Raw genomic sequence first — 14991 nt, 5'->3', positions numbered from 1 at the left:
ACCGCCCACGATTATTACGAGCAAGACCGGACATTGCCACGCGGACATGCACTATACCCACTAAATATTAATCAATTATTACCTGAAACGCGTCGCAACCCGGGAAATCCTACATTTTCTTTCGGAAAATTGCTTTATCAGTAAGAGTATTTAATATTTCAGTGGCAGCAGCCATCTTCATATTCGACGATTTCTTCGGTCCACGGGCAACGCGATACGTCGATAAGTATCACGTGACTACTATTAGTTTGTGGATCTATTCATCTTTCAAATCTGTATTAACATTGATTAAATCTGTGTTGAAATTGTTCACTTAAACATCATAATTTCAATATCGATTTAAATAAAATGAAATATTAAACTCTATGAAAATGAATAGCCATTTAAAACATTCTGGAAAGGTCAATCTTATAACGCCGCATCAATAATAAAAATATATGTACTTCGATATTCTCAAAATTACTTCTTTATTTGTTTTCATTATTACATTATGTACAAAGTATGTATTATTACAAAATCTTGTATTATAGTATGTCTGATTAACAGAAGTCTTCAACTTTAAATCTTCAGCTGGTTCGTTGAAAAAAGTCTGAAATTTTTCGCTGCCCAGCTTTTTTCGTCGGCGAATCGTTTCGGTTACACGAAGACGTAGGATTTTCGCCTGATATTTTAATTGATTCGTGTGAACTATGCGAATCTGTAGATGTTACTACCGACGGCCAATTTTTATTTTCCGTTGATTCACTACAACTATTACCAGCCTGACAAGAAACAAGTTCTTGTTCTGCATCAAATAATTCAAGACCAGACAATCGACGTTCCTGATTTGTTTTCTGTGTTGTATCACCTAAAATTTTCCACAATGATTGTTTCCTTTTTTTCTCTGTATTATCGTCGTCTTGGATTTGTTCTTTTTTGTTTGTGCTATCTTTATTCTGAATTGGTTCTTTTTCCGCGATATTTTTAACTTCTAAATATTCTTCCACTGGAATATCCGTTTTCTTTTTATTTGTGGCCTCTTCGTCAATATTACTCAACCATGTCTGTATATTTTCTTCTTCTGTATTTTGATACTTCTTAATATCCAAATGAAGAGGTCGTTTTTCACCATTGGTAATGCTTTTATTCTTTTTTAAAACAACTTCCTTCGTTGTAGAAAACATTGTATGAACATTTTTATTTAAATTTTGAGACAGTGGTTTGATTTTACTTCGATTATATAAAAAACGATAAAAATCCAGATTTCCGGTCGGAGCAAATTCTTGATACTGCCTCAATAACGAAAAGATGAGACCTACAAAATCAATTTAATCAACATTTCCATAAATTTTAAATGTTTTAAAAATATTTAATTAAAAATCAATACCTATAGTTATCTCATGTTTTACAAAATGCATATACATCTCGGCAATTTCATCCCGTAAAGCTGTATCGCCAAAAGTAAAATAAACCATAGATCGACCTGTTACTGCTGTAGCCATTAACTGCAATAGAACTTTTAATTTCGGATTTCCCCGGAAGGCTCCGCATCCCCAGTTTCCGGTACCCACAGGAGGAAGATTATTTTTATTACCTTCGCAACCAACAAATCCAACATATGCCTATAAGAAACAAAATTGTCAGATTCTAAGCAATTAAATCCGTACTCACATTTAACAATAGATTTTCAACCTTATTAAGTTCTCTTGTTATATTACTTATATTGAACTGCGATTGTGGGTGGGTAAAATAAAGTGCATCGATAGCGACAATAGATGTTAGCCGCCTACCGCTAATATCTCTAGGAGTTTCATCAACGAAATCTCCTATCCATTTAAAGCTACTACTGTAGCCTTTATATTTACTGTATCTTTCGACACCACACACAATCAATGCTTCGGTATCATCTAATTCTTCAGTAACCAGCATTGTTACCATTAATTCAGGACATATTACAAATCTTATCTCTTCTTGTACACATCCTAAACCAAGCACACCGCCGCCAACATATCTAAAATCATTTCAAATGATCAGAATTACAAGTAAAATCAATCTATTTCAGTACCGATTTCAAAAATGTAAATTACTTATTTGCAAAATCTACTTGAAGAAGTCCAGTCCCTTCTGCTTCAATAGTCCCTCTGCTTGTAATATGTAATGGTAATAGTTTTTGTACCTGATCGTCCCATTTTGGACAGTCTGATTTTGGAATATAACGCCGCTGAATTGTTACCATACCTTCTGGGGCTGCTCTATGGAAAAATTATAATAGAATTCAAATTCCATTTCTCCTGAAATTTTAACATACCCACCTTTGGATGTTACTCTTCTAAAATAATGAAATATACATTTCATTTTTTCCGTAATGAATTCACATTTATTCCATTTTTCCTGCTTATATGCTGAAAATAATCTATGTAAATGAAAACATTAATATATTAAATATTTGTCGTTCATTTTAAGCTTCAAATGCATGATAAAATACCTATTAAAATTGATGTACGGGTATCTTCCATATTCAGATTGTGGATTAGTCGAGTTACGTCTCGGAAATGTACAGAAAAATGCATTAGCTAGTAAAGAGGCTATTTGTAACTGGCTTAGGCTGATTGTTCCATTAGTGTGACGTTTCAAAAGAGGCACTGGACCAGTTATTAAAACAGGGAGTTGCAAAGCAAGCTGAACCAATTTTGGTAATAATACTTCAAAGAAAATATTTGCTTCTTCTTCATCAACAACCTTTAATTTGAAATCCATGTGTAATCGAAATATTCCTGAAATGTATACGAAGAAAGGCATATAGACTTTAAAATACTACCTCAGAAAAGAAATGATGCAATGCAGTAAAATCCCAACGCTGTGCATACATGTGATTATAAGAAAGTATTGCGCTTTCTAATTGTTGAGTTGAAACAAAATTTTGAAGCAATGCTTCCTGTATTATTTCCCACCTATTACGATAACGACGAGTTCCGTTCTAAAATATGAAATACAATGATATTGTATGTAGAATTTCATACAACAAATAAGATCAAACTGTATAGATTATTACACACCTCATCTATTGGATATACACTATGTTTTGAATGTGGCATCCTTACATAATCTTGACTCCATTTGTCTACCTGATGCATAGGATATGGTTTAGGTGTTCCTCTTGCAGGTAATGGTAACTAGTTAAAAAAATTTTCCAATAAAAATTCACGTGTACATATTGAAAGAATAGTTTAATCTAATTCTTACCGATACTAATACTGTATGAGTTGAAGATGGGCATATAGGTGGCAATTCTTGACAGTCATAGACACCTAAACCCTTATGAATCTCATCCATACTCATTCCTTTCCATTCAGGTACATCATCCGCAGGTTCAGGTTCATTAACATCAACAGACATTGAATTTGCTTTTCAAAATCAATTAAAAATAAATTTAGAAAAAAAATTAAGAAAAGATTATATATGCAGTATATACACAATATTAATTTTTCCGACTTCTTAATTATCAGAAGTAAACGTAACGTATCTTACAATCATCAGAATTTACGGGGTTATTTGTCAAGTTATCTATTACATCGCTGAAGATGTCTGGTGAAAGTGCTTCTTCATCAAATGACAATCCAGGATCTGACATAGTTCTTTAACTAAGAGAATTATAAATAAATTATAGTAATGATGAAAAATAACGATAAATAATAAAATAATAAAATTCTTACGCAAAAAAAATAAATAATGTTAATTGCATAACGTATCTCACAAGTAAGTTAATTATTAGTGCCAATAAGTTATTACAATACTGATAACTTCCTTCATTAATTCATCATAATTTTATTTCAGACATTTATCATCATTGAAAATATAATTACGTATACACTGGTATACACTTATTTGGCGCCATAATTCCTTACGACGCAAACATATTGTGGGAAAGTTAGGTATAACAGTATACAAAAACAATCATTTTTAGCAAATAATATTTTCATGTCACTAATATAATCTTAAATTAAAGTATGATTAATTTTACAACGTTCTAAACAATCAATAAACAATGCAAACAATGCAAAAATACGAGGAAACATATGAGTATACAAGCAGCTTATTACGACCGACACTACATCCTCAATAAAATCACTAGGATAAGTGCGAAGAATATAATTATCCGCTTTGCGCTAAAGCAAGTCAGTCTGTCTTTGGACGTGGAAGAGGTGAGAGTGTTTATTTTTACATTTTTTACTTAATTTACAAATTAAAATGTTTTTTACAATCATTCATAAAAAGTAGTCCAAAATCGCCTGTTGCGCCCTCTATTAAAAAATGGCGGAAACTACTTCTCGACTTATCGATCGATCTTCCGACAGTCGATAAGTTGACAAATAGTTTCCGCTGTTTTTGAACAGATGTCGCTACCGGTTGCTTTACTGTCGGTAAATAGGTCGGTAAGTTGTTGAATAGTTTCCGCAGTTTTTATATAGATGGCGCAATGATCGAATTTTTAAAATTAGCTTACCGACCATTAATTTTTAAAAATGTTTAAACATTATGCAAAATTAGTACTATGATAAGATAGCTTTTTTCGTACAGAATCCTCTCTGTTTCATAAATTTTGTCGCATCCCTTATAGTTTCTTTATATTACATGTTTTCCATGTAAAATTTATCGCGAATGCAAGTTTTAAAAATAGCATAATGTAACACCAAAAAGCCAATACAAGATATGTAATATATTTAAGAAGTTTATTTTATAGCACGATAAAAAGATAACTGCGCTGGACCTTTCACCTTCCACAATGGATTGCATTAAAATGATCCATTAAAATCATGCAGTTTATCATTATATTCAACAATGTTTCATTCGCTTAAATCAGTAGCTTATCTACCACAGCACTGTACAGCATAATACGGTCCGTAAGTGATAAAGACAAAATTAACTATCTTCTGTCAACAAAAACAGGTGTTATGCAATTTATTACATTAACAGTATTAAAATATACAGAGTTAATTTTCTGAAATAATAAAATTTATTTTTGAACGGTATAATCTCTCAATTAGATAGGAACAGTTTCAGAAGCCTTGTTTCAAGTAGGTGAAATAAAAATAGTCTCAAATAGGCTCAGGTCGTTACGAATTATTTATTTAAGTATAATAATTTGTCTTATTCATTATTCGGATAAATAATTAAACGGTGTTATCTGTCGATACTCTTGTTACTTCTGTGTGACACAGAAGTCTTGCTCATGTAACACATTTAAACAGATTATAATGTTCGTTACTTAATACCAGATAAAAGTACAGATGAAAGAATGCTTTATATAAAATATATTTAGAAAGTTTATAAAAGCATCAGACGCGGTTAACTATTTACTTGCATGCATTTGTATTTAGAATACAAGTTACTATTTTGAAACTAACGTATCTCCTGCTTCTTTTTCGTTCGAACCTATAACAATCTGTTTACTACTATTATTCGATAATCGTTATCGGAAACGAACGTGAGTCCAATTTTGCTTGTGTATTGGTTTCGATAGTGAAGAAGGCAACAAGTGCGTAAGAAATAATAAAAAATAAAGGGGAGATTGATTAAAGGGGAGTTTGATATTGCCGCTTGGCCTGCGCGTAACTAAAATCAATGAGAGACACCGGCAAATGTGTCAGTGCGGCTCCACCAACGACGCATCGGAGTTGTGTTCTGTCTTGGGTGTCTTCGATTTTTCCCTTCATTTTGCACGAAAGTTGTGTTATCGCTCGATAAAAATCATGTAAGATTAGAAATCGAAATGCCAAGCCAGGAAGATATGGACCTTTGTACCGACAAGGTACTGTCCAAAGGGAGAATACTTCAAGAATTGACTAAAGCTGTCAAACTGGTGAGTGGCTGTCTGCATGAGCATAGGGACCGACGTATATCAAGGCCATACGTCATCTACATATCTATCTATATACAACATATGCATTCTTCTAAAGCGAATTTCAATATGCACATCGATCTAGTGATCCTTTCCTCCACCTCTGTGGATCATTCGGTACTGTTCCATGATCGCGAATCTTTCAACTCGAACAGTTTATCCTTCTCTTTTGTTTCGCGAGGAACAACTAATCCTTAACCATGACGAAACAGTTGAAATCGAAGCGGTAAATCGAACACGCAAATGCATTCAGTTGCGCGTTAGCCGTCAAATGGTTAGATGAGTTTATCTTCTTTCTTGTTCTTTAACGTTAACTCGTGTTCAAAAGGTACATGTGCTTCTCTGCCGTCATCAAGATTTCTTCTTTTACATTTACAACAATTTTCTCTGCGTTGTGATCCCTTGTCCGACGTGTTTGTCATTATCCCTTTGTTCTTATACCCCTCACTGAATTTATCACTTCATCTTCTGTTTTTTTAAAATTCCTATTAATTAATAAATCTTGAGTTTGTCACCTTACAAATTGCTTTGCATCTCTGTAAAATCGTCCAGGAATTTAGGTATTGATACATTTTTTTTTTCTATTTCATTGTTGGTTTTTATTAGTTTATTTTTCTTTTAATCAATAATATTTCTCTAAAACTTTATTGGTTTTAATTATTAAACGAAATGTTTTTAACTATTTTTGTTAGGTTTATGCTCAAAGTTTATATGGTACAGTAGTCTTAGACGGGGATTCATGGTTGGTCTACTGGTTAGATCGAGCTCTGCGTCATGGACTACGTGTAGAGAGGCATGGATATTGGGGTACTGCTCGTGAACTTAGTCATCAAGACACTGTTGTTGTGATTCATGCCCTTCAAAGTGTTTTAACTTCCATTGGAAAAGGTATACCGTTTAAATTAATATCTAAAGAAGATAATTCTAATATATACTTTTGTTTTTCAGGTAGAGCATGGCTGTACCACACTCTCAGCGAGGGTAGCTTTGAAAGCTACTTGGCTTGCTTACTAAGAGATACAAAAACATTAAAAAAACAATACTTTCCTCATGCACTTGTCCGGGATGTGGATAAAACTAATCAGCTAGTTAATCTGCTCGCTGGACTAGAAAATGTCTCCTTTACATTGCAACTGGTATGTGGAACTACATTATTTCATGATATTAAATGTTATATATATTTTGCAAATTTTCATAAATACTTATAGTATACTTATACATATATTGTAATGAAGTGTTTTACAAAATATTAATATTCATATCATGTAATCAGAAGCCAGTTCTTTTTTTTGTTTTTCGTAGTCACGGTAAAAGTCACTGATAGTATCGATGTGTGGTCGTCGGCGTTTATATATGTTTTGTATCTTTTATTTTATTTCCCCCCTATGTTGATATTAATATCACCCCCTGGTTACAATTATCTGAGTAATAAATTATGTCTATCATTTAGTAAGAGTTGTATGTCTAGATGAATCTGTTTTTATGAATTTAAAGGGCAAAGAGTTATCATTTGTGTACATCTATTTTTCATTCATCGTGTATCAGCTTCTTTAATATGTTCATGGAAAATCCTATAAAAACAATTTTTCGTTGTTTATTCACCAAACAGTTACAAGCTATTTTCAATGCATTTATTACTTAGGATGTGACATATCTGGACACTTGCAATTACATGCCTCAAAGGCCTATGAGTGGAACCATATTATCATTAAATCTCAGATCATCAAGCGTTTCATCAAGTTTAGCTTCTCCTGGTGACAGTGGAGTTGCCTTTGATAGTGATATGGATGTTGCAAATGAAACAGATGCTAGCAGTTATAAAGAGGTATATTTTTATAACGGAATTTATAATAAAAAATAATATTCAACTTGTTCAAGCACGAAATCTATTTCTACTTTTAGGAAGATTTTCATCTCGAAGATACCCGTAGATATCGAAATAATAGGTACAAAACAATGATAAATAATTGTATGGAGGACAATAAGAATTTCAGTTCTAGCGATTCCAGCGAAGATGGCAAAACCCCGACACAATCGCCTGGGGTAACAACTAAATTTCAAACCGTAATGGTGACTAAAAGCGACATAGCGAACCAAAACTTAACCAGAAAACTTGACGACAATGAGCTTAACTGTTCCAGTTTGGATACTTTAAAAGATTACGATTTTTACAGCAAAAGTCTGGACGAGTCCAAATTAGATAAGATAAATAACAAAAACGATAACGTGGTTAAAGAATTAAACAAAAGAAGTACTTATTACAGCGACGGTAGTTACAGTTTTAAAAGAAACATTGATCCTCGAAATTCGTACGTGATCAACAATGATACGAATCTCTTAGAACTTAGCATGACTATTTCCGATTGCGAGAACATAGAACCGCCGTACGGTATTTTGAACACTATCAATATGACCGATGCTAGTATTTTGTCGTCTTCCAGTTCGGAGGCAATAGTGCAACGTAGGCAACGTAAGAAGAAACGTGGAGAAAGTAAAAAACGTGTCAGCTTTCACGAAGATATTTTAAAGACTATGAAACTGGACGATGACGAGAGTTTTGCCGATTTTTCCATGAGTTTTTTAACGCCGAATTCGGTTCAGAAGAAAGACGCGCAAAAGGGAAGATACAGCTGGTGCGGCCACGGAGATTCTCCTTACGTTCAGAAAAGTGTTAACGCAAGGAACGCACACTCGGATTATTATTCGTATTCCTCGTCGTCGAGTGTATTTGATAGCGACTGTGACAAAAAAGGGTCATTAAAAACGTGCGAGCAGTTACCATGTCAGAGCAATTGTAAATGCGCTTGCGGATTATCACTTTCGGAACGCGGTGTGCCCGAAGGTCAAGAGGATCCTGGCAAATCACTGAGACCAAAAATGGAAATTGAATTGGAAGAAAACGAAGCGCAAGAAGCTTATATCGTTGAGAAACAGTACGGGAATATCGTTGAAGATCCTCCGTCTAAAGTTGAGATGCCTTGTCCATCGAATTCGAAGAAGTATACTAGCTCTAGCGACTGGTCAGACGTAGACAGCACCACTACGTCAGAGGCGGACGAACGTAAAAATAGTAGGCATTTAGCTTCACCGTCGAAAAAGCGTAACATGACATCGATATTAACCGGAGAAAGTAGTAACAAATTATTGGCACCGCCTCTAAGACAGGCGCCATCTAAAACTTCCCTGTTGAGTAGATTCTTGAAATCCATTACAGAGAGAAAATTCGAAGTTAAGCAAGCTAAAAAACCTCAAAAGGCAAATCCTTTGTACATCAAAGGTGTAAAAGCAAGCTACGATTCGTTCAAAGATTTCAATGATAATCTTGATAGAGAAATACAAGAGAACGTAGCCGCAGAGAAGCTGGAATTCAGCGGTGAGAAAATCAGTTTAAAGTTACGTGAACTTTTTAAGAAACACATTTACAGGGACAAAACTGAAGAATTATATAAAGTCTACAAAGTAAGGAGTTCGTATATGACAAATGGAGAAAGCAAACCAATGATTGCTTTGTTAACAGACAAAACGTTGTATTTAACTGGTTCGAAGATGAACCACACTTACAGTAATCAATTCGTTATTCCTTATAACGAGTTAGATGTTATTATGGTAAGTTGTATTTGAAATCTTAATTGAATTTAATTATTAAATAGAATTACTCTTTGTAGGTTGGACCAAATGCACAAACAATATTGTTATCTAATGCAGATTACGAGATGCAATATCTATTTTCTACGGGATGTTCCCAGACTACTTCAGAATTAATTTCCCATCTGGAAATAGCCATGAGACGATCTCCGACGAAACCAAAACTTCCAGCAGTTAAAGAATTGAATTACGAGGATATGCATATTCTGAGGCATTCAATTCTTTGCGATACCGCAGTACATCCTGTACGTAAACATTTTGAATAAAGTGGCTTTAAATTCTTTATTTCTAATAATATTTTCGTTTCAACGAATTCAACATTTTAGGACGAAAAGATTGAACATTACAATCTTATTTATATGGAAGACGAATATATGTCTCCTCCTAGTACACCATGTGGTCCGACAAAAGAGGGTGATCTTATGTACAGACCGCATACTTATCAACAGCTTCATCCCAATGCTCCGACTAATCCATGGGAAGCTGGATACTTTGTCCTTAAAGGCGGTGTTGTTTATATGTTCACCGATGCAAATCAACGGTTGCCGAAACGAGCCATTCCATTAAAAGGCGGTCTCTGTCAGGGATGCCGAAGAATCCCAAATTCTCATCGTCCGCATACTTTTGAAATACTTTTAAAACCAAATAAAGCTTTTCAATTCGCTGCTCCGGACGAATATGTTGCTTCCGAATGGTTACAAAGTTTCGTTCAAAGTGCTTCTGGGTTGTTCGACGCTTCAAAGAAGAAGGAACCCTTACCGTGTAGCCTTATTACAACCACTCAACACTTAGTTGCCATGAAAGAAGTATTCCCTGGTAAGCAACGGGGACAAACACTTTCTTGTGCCTCTGTAAAAGATCTCACAGCGTTCAGAGTACCTTTAACTCAGCAGTCTTGGTGTATACTAGTAAGTAGACGTACAAACTACGACATGCCACATTTCTATGATATCAGTTTCTTTTATCATCTTATCGTTTGTAGGAGTTTGCATGTCGAGAAGTACACGAAAGTAGTGGCGATTGGGTTATATATTTTACTAATTATACCGAACTGTGTACCTTCAGAGAAATCTTGGAAACGTTGTGGGCTGATGCAAATTTGGTACGAAGCTTATTTAAAGAACGATTCTATATACGTTATTTACTGTCAAGCCATTTTCAATAATCTATATTCTTTCAGGGGGAATTTCCAATGGTAACACTTCCACCAGACGATAAGCTTCATCGACGTTGTTCAGATGCCAGTAAAGAGCTTGAGCTTGCATGGCGATATTTATTACCTTCGGTAATTGACTAAATAGTAAGGTGTACCAATAACCAATAGATATGGTATCATCATAATCGCTACTATAAATACATAAAACAAATATTCGGCGAAACAATATACATAATATGCAATCCGGTGACATTTAATACATTACAGAAAGTTAACCATCCTGAAAATCAATACGTTATGTTCCTTGAGGGACTGGTGAATGCAAAAAATCATAATTTAGTGATATGTTATATCGATGTGCTAATTCAATAAAATGGTGCAATATCTTTTTAATATTATAAATCTTAAAGGAAAAAAAATTGACATTGATAATAATACGCAAAAATTGTAATATAACGATAAGTGTGAAAAAAAAAAACACTATATCAGTTATATGGACGTCTATATATTCACATTTGTGCGAATTTATCTACGTTCGAAAATGCACTATCGATATTAAATTAGTTAGTTTTAAAAGCGATGCCGATAAATTGGCAATTAAGCTTAGCGCAGCTTTGATGATAAAGGAATACTCTACAAATTGCTTTTAAAATAAGTGTATGACGTATAATTAACATTCCTAATAGTAACATTGATAATAATAGTAGTAATAATAACGATACAGCTTTCTAATTTTATTTTTATTAACTTTTTTTTCATGGATATATACATATACGGACACTCGAGGTTTATTGTTTTAAAGTAGTCAATCTCATTTAGGGTCTTAATTATTGTTTTTAATTGTACAGGTATCAATGTTAATCATTAAATGTAATATAACGTTGATCTCAAGGTGCTTTTGTTTAATGACGATATTTTTAATCGATAAACTAATCTTTGATTTCTTTATTAAGAAACATTATAACGCGATGAATTCTGTTATTTAAAATGTTAATTTTTTCTAAAATTAACTACGTATTTCAAACTAGAAGAAAAATTGAATTTACCAAAAAGGCACTATTTTTCACAAACACATTGATCTGTTATTTTTGAACTTCCAATTTTATGTTTTCGTTTTTAAGGCCGTATATCTTTACGTTACCAAAACTACATAAAACGAATGCATTTTATAAATGTGAATAAAATGAAATCAAGATATGCATCGTTTTATATAGGTACGAATAATTGTGATAAAACATTTTAATGATTAAGAATTACATTAACGAGACTTATTAATTTATGCAATTGTAATATGAAATTTGTGTCACACGATAAAAATTAATAATGTAATCGGTTTCATATGTTAGTTTATAGCGCGTTTAGAGTCAAAATGTTACACTTTTTTACATGCTTTGTATAAGCATGTTTCTTAAATGTTACAGTCATGGAATTTTTGCACAATATCAACAGCGCCGTACATGACCATCAAACTTAACGGGAAGAGAGACAGAAATATAAATAAAATTGTAACTAGTCAGGAGAATAAAAGTAAAAATATGTGTTGTTTTTTTCTCCTAAAAAAAACATATATATGTTAATACATTTAAGTTTTTCTTATACCTTAAATAAAACACAGTGATAGTTCGCAATTCAACTCTTTTTATTATTGTAAGTTCTGTATAGCATCAAATTGATAATATTTTACATAATTCAATAAATACAGAGGTATGTTATAAATTATAAGGTTTACTATAACATCATTATGCTGATAACATTGTATATACATCCAAGTATTTATTTGCACAAATATTTATTAGGTAAAGCTTAAAATTTTTAGAATTTTAATTTCTATTTCTTCTAGCAGTATAATATGAATTTACATTTAACATGCAATTTGAGGGATATTTACTTTTTGTATTAAAGAACTTCCATAATTTTGGACATGAGCAATGAAAGGAATTATTTTAATCCTTAACAAAATGTCCATCAGACTTTCTCGATCGTTTTAATCTCTCAATATTTGCGTGTGGATACTTTTCTTTCACAGCGTCAATGTCAAGGTTTGGGAAAATTCGCATCAAAACGGCCACCTGATTATCTTGACGACTGAAATATAAAAAGTATTAAAAAACATTTTATATTAAATAACCGGAATAAAAAACTTTCTGTAAATATGTTTTTGAATAAAGTAAAAATGAGACGAACTTCCGCATTTTACGTTTCTCGTTCCATAGCTTCTCTCTGTACAGTCGTAAAAATTTTTGTACAGCCCTTCCTCCATAACCAAACTTATGGGTTTTATGCCACTTCCTATTTACAAATTTTGGTACAGAATATTGACGCATTTTGTACAAGTGACGAAGGCCTTGAAAAAGAAAAGGAAAATCAAAATACAAATTTCATCATGTAACTTTTGTACCTTAACACAATTATTAAAGGTATGATGTTTTACCAAGGGGGTTATATCGTAATTTTGTGGGACGTTCTCCACTTCTTCCAGTTTCAAGCATATGATATGCTTTGTTTCTTTCACGAACAACTGTCTCCAAGTTAACCATGCTATCTTCAACTTTATCAATTCTTTCTGGATTTGGGAAATATTTCCATTCTTGCTTGTAGGCTTCTTCCATTGTTAGAAGCATATTACGTTCTTTTAATAATACAAACCTTAATATATATATTCTATTAGTATTATTTAAATGTTATTATAGTTTGAAAAATAAATTATACTTTACCACAACTTATGAAGATCTTCATTGCTTTTTAATCTTAATTCATCCATTTCCCAGGAACGTCCTACTTGTACTTTATCCTCTCCCCAATTCTTCTTGTCATCAAAAAATTCCATTAAATCATTTCGTTTAGATGTAGAGTGAAAGAGAGCACAGCGAAAAGTTGGCACCCTAAATGTTTAAGAACATTTTTATGTGAAATACTAAACACTGAATATCATAGTCGAATATAAATTTGATACATTATACAACTTTTAAAAGTTATACAAACCTTCTGATGTATACAGGACTAGAAATTGGACTAACAATTGGAGATAAGGACAAAGTTGTAAATAATTTGGTTACATTATTTACTGTTTTTGAAACTTGTACAGCTTTGGTGAGGGCTGCCATTTTGTTAATGAACCAAAAACGAAATACCGACCTGATATCATCTGGGGTATCAGAGACCACAAGGTACCAGCAATTGGATACCGGCAGTGCGGAATCTGGGGTGTCAAGGACCCCGAAGCATCAGTGGTGCACATGAAGCTAGCGGGAAGGAATAATAAAATATGATTATTTTTAATTTTTCTTAGTGTATTTCGTTTATAATTAGCAGTTTTATCTCAATCAAGATGTGAGCCGAAACTTTTTAGTAATTGTTTATAATAAACAGATTTTGTGATAACTGATAAGTGTAATTGATTGGCATCCCTACATTCCTTACATCTCTTTATCCCTGAAGTCCCTACATTCTTACCATCCCTACATTCTTTCCATCCCTACATTCTTTTCATCCCTACATTCCTTACATCGCTTCATCCCTTACATCCCTACATCCCTTACATCCCTACATTCCTTTCATCCCTACATTCTTCTCATCCCTACATTCCTTTCATCCCTACATTCCTTACATCTCTGCATCCCTTATAATAAATATATTATAAAGACTGCTTCGAGTAAAGGTAAGTGAAGGTGAGTAAAGGTAAGTACAGGTAAGTAAAGATAATTTATCTTTATTTTCGCGAAAATTTCGAAAAAAAAAAAAAAAACAGCGCCCTCTAGCGGCAAAAATGTGAACTAAAATCTCGATGTCGAATCAGCGCCATCTGGTGCCGGAAAAGGGAACTAAATCTTGCTCCATTTTTGGCCCTCTAGCGGCAAAAATGCGAACTAAAATTTCGATGTCGAATCAGCGCCATCTGATTTCGGAAAAAGGAACTAAAGCATGCAGCAATTTTGGCCCTCTGGCGGCAAAAATGCGAACTAAAATTTCGATGTCGAATCAGCGCCATCTGATTTCGGAAAAAGGAACTAAAGCATGCAGCAATTTTGGCCCTCTGGCGGCAAAAATGTGAACTAAAATTTTGAAGTCGAATCAGCGTCCTCTGGCGGCGAAAAATGGAACTATATTTTGCAATAATTTAAACTTAAAATTATTTTTCACAAGACTTTACTTACCTTTACTCGAAGCAGTCTTTATAATATATTTATTATAAGGGATGAATTGATGTAAGAAATGTAGGGATGAAGAGATGTAAGGAATGTAAGGATGAAAGGAATGTAGGGATGGAAAGAATGTATGGATGAAAAGAATTTACCACTAAAGAATCTAAAGA

At 33.2% G+C, this 14991-nt stretch overlaps 3 protein-coding genes across 6 annotated transcripts; 1 reads left to right on the top strand and 2 right to left on the bottom strand.

Moving 5' to 3' along the window:
* Window positions 1-450: 450 nt before the first annotated feature.
* Window positions 451-3779, bottom strand: LOC114879702 (poly(ADP-ribose) glycohydrolase-like). 2 transcript variants are annotated; one of them, XM_029194902.2, is made up of 11 exons: window positions 3693-3779; window positions 3508-3620; window positions 3223-3383; window positions 3036-3152; window positions 2798-2956; window positions 2465-2718; window positions 2292-2392; window positions 2067-2226; window positions 1672-1990; window positions 1367-1601; window positions 451-1294 (listed from the first exon to the last, which is right to left on the bottom strand). In XM_029194902.2, exons 2-11 carry the CDS (start codon window positions 3608-3610, stop codon window positions 567-569), a joined length of 2337 nt encoding a protein of 778 aa, XP_029050735.2. In that variant the 5' UTR covers window positions 3611-3620; window positions 3693-3779; the 3' UTR covers window positions 451-566. The 2 variants fall into 2 exon arrangements, with proteins under 2 accessions (XP_029050735.2, XP_029050737.2); XM_029194904.2 differs by lacking the exon at window positions 3693-3779 and having other exon boundaries at window positions 3223-3320; window positions 3508-3600.
* Window positions 3780-3819: 40 nt separating this feature from the next.
* Window positions 3820-12307, top strand: LOC114879700 (pleckstrin homology domain-containing family M member 2). Of its 3 annotated transcripts, XM_046289074.1 has the most exons (10): window positions 3820-3911; window positions 3986-4181; window positions 6571-6766; window positions 6827-7014; window positions 7521-7703; window positions 7781-9484; window positions 9544-9768; window positions 9850-10431; window positions 10506-10625; window positions 10704-12307. In XM_046289074.1, the coding sequence occupies exons 2-10, from the start codon at window positions 4056-4058 to the stop codon at window positions 10818-10820; spliced, it is 3441 nt and encodes a 1146-aa protein (XP_046145030.1). In that variant the 5' UTR covers window positions 3820-3911; window positions 3986-4055; the 3' UTR covers window positions 10821-12307. The 3 variants fall into 3 exon arrangements, with proteins under 3 accessions (XP_046145030.1, XP_029050729.2, XP_046145024.1); XM_029194896.2 differs by lacking the exons at window positions 3820-3911; window positions 3986-4181 and adding an exon at window positions 4937-5839; XM_046289068.1 differs by lacking the exons at window positions 3820-3911; window positions 3986-4181 and adding an exon at window positions 5856-6152.
* Window positions 12298-13810, bottom strand: LOC114879709 (39S ribosomal protein L47, mitochondrial). The gene is made up of 5 exons (XM_029194914.2): window positions 13662-13810; window positions 13394-13561; window positions 13111-13325; window positions 12864-13023; window positions 12298-12764 (listed from the first exon to the last, which is right to left on the bottom strand). Exons 1-5 carry the CDS (start codon window positions 13781-13783, stop codon window positions 12623-12625), a joined length of 807 nt encoding a protein of 268 aa, XP_029050747.1. The 5' UTR covers window positions 13784-13810; the 3' UTR covers window positions 12298-12622.
* Window positions 13811-14991: the final 1181 nt, after the last annotated feature.

Source organism: Osmia bicornis, chromosome 2 (assembly GCF_907164935.1).
Source record: "Osmia bicornis bicornis chromosome 2, iOsmBic2.1, whole genome shotgun sequence".
NCBI lineage: Eukaryota > Metazoa > Arthropoda > Insecta > Hymenoptera > Megachilidae > Osmia > Osmia bicornis.
This window is presented reverse-complemented; position numbering and strand designations above follow the sequence as displayed.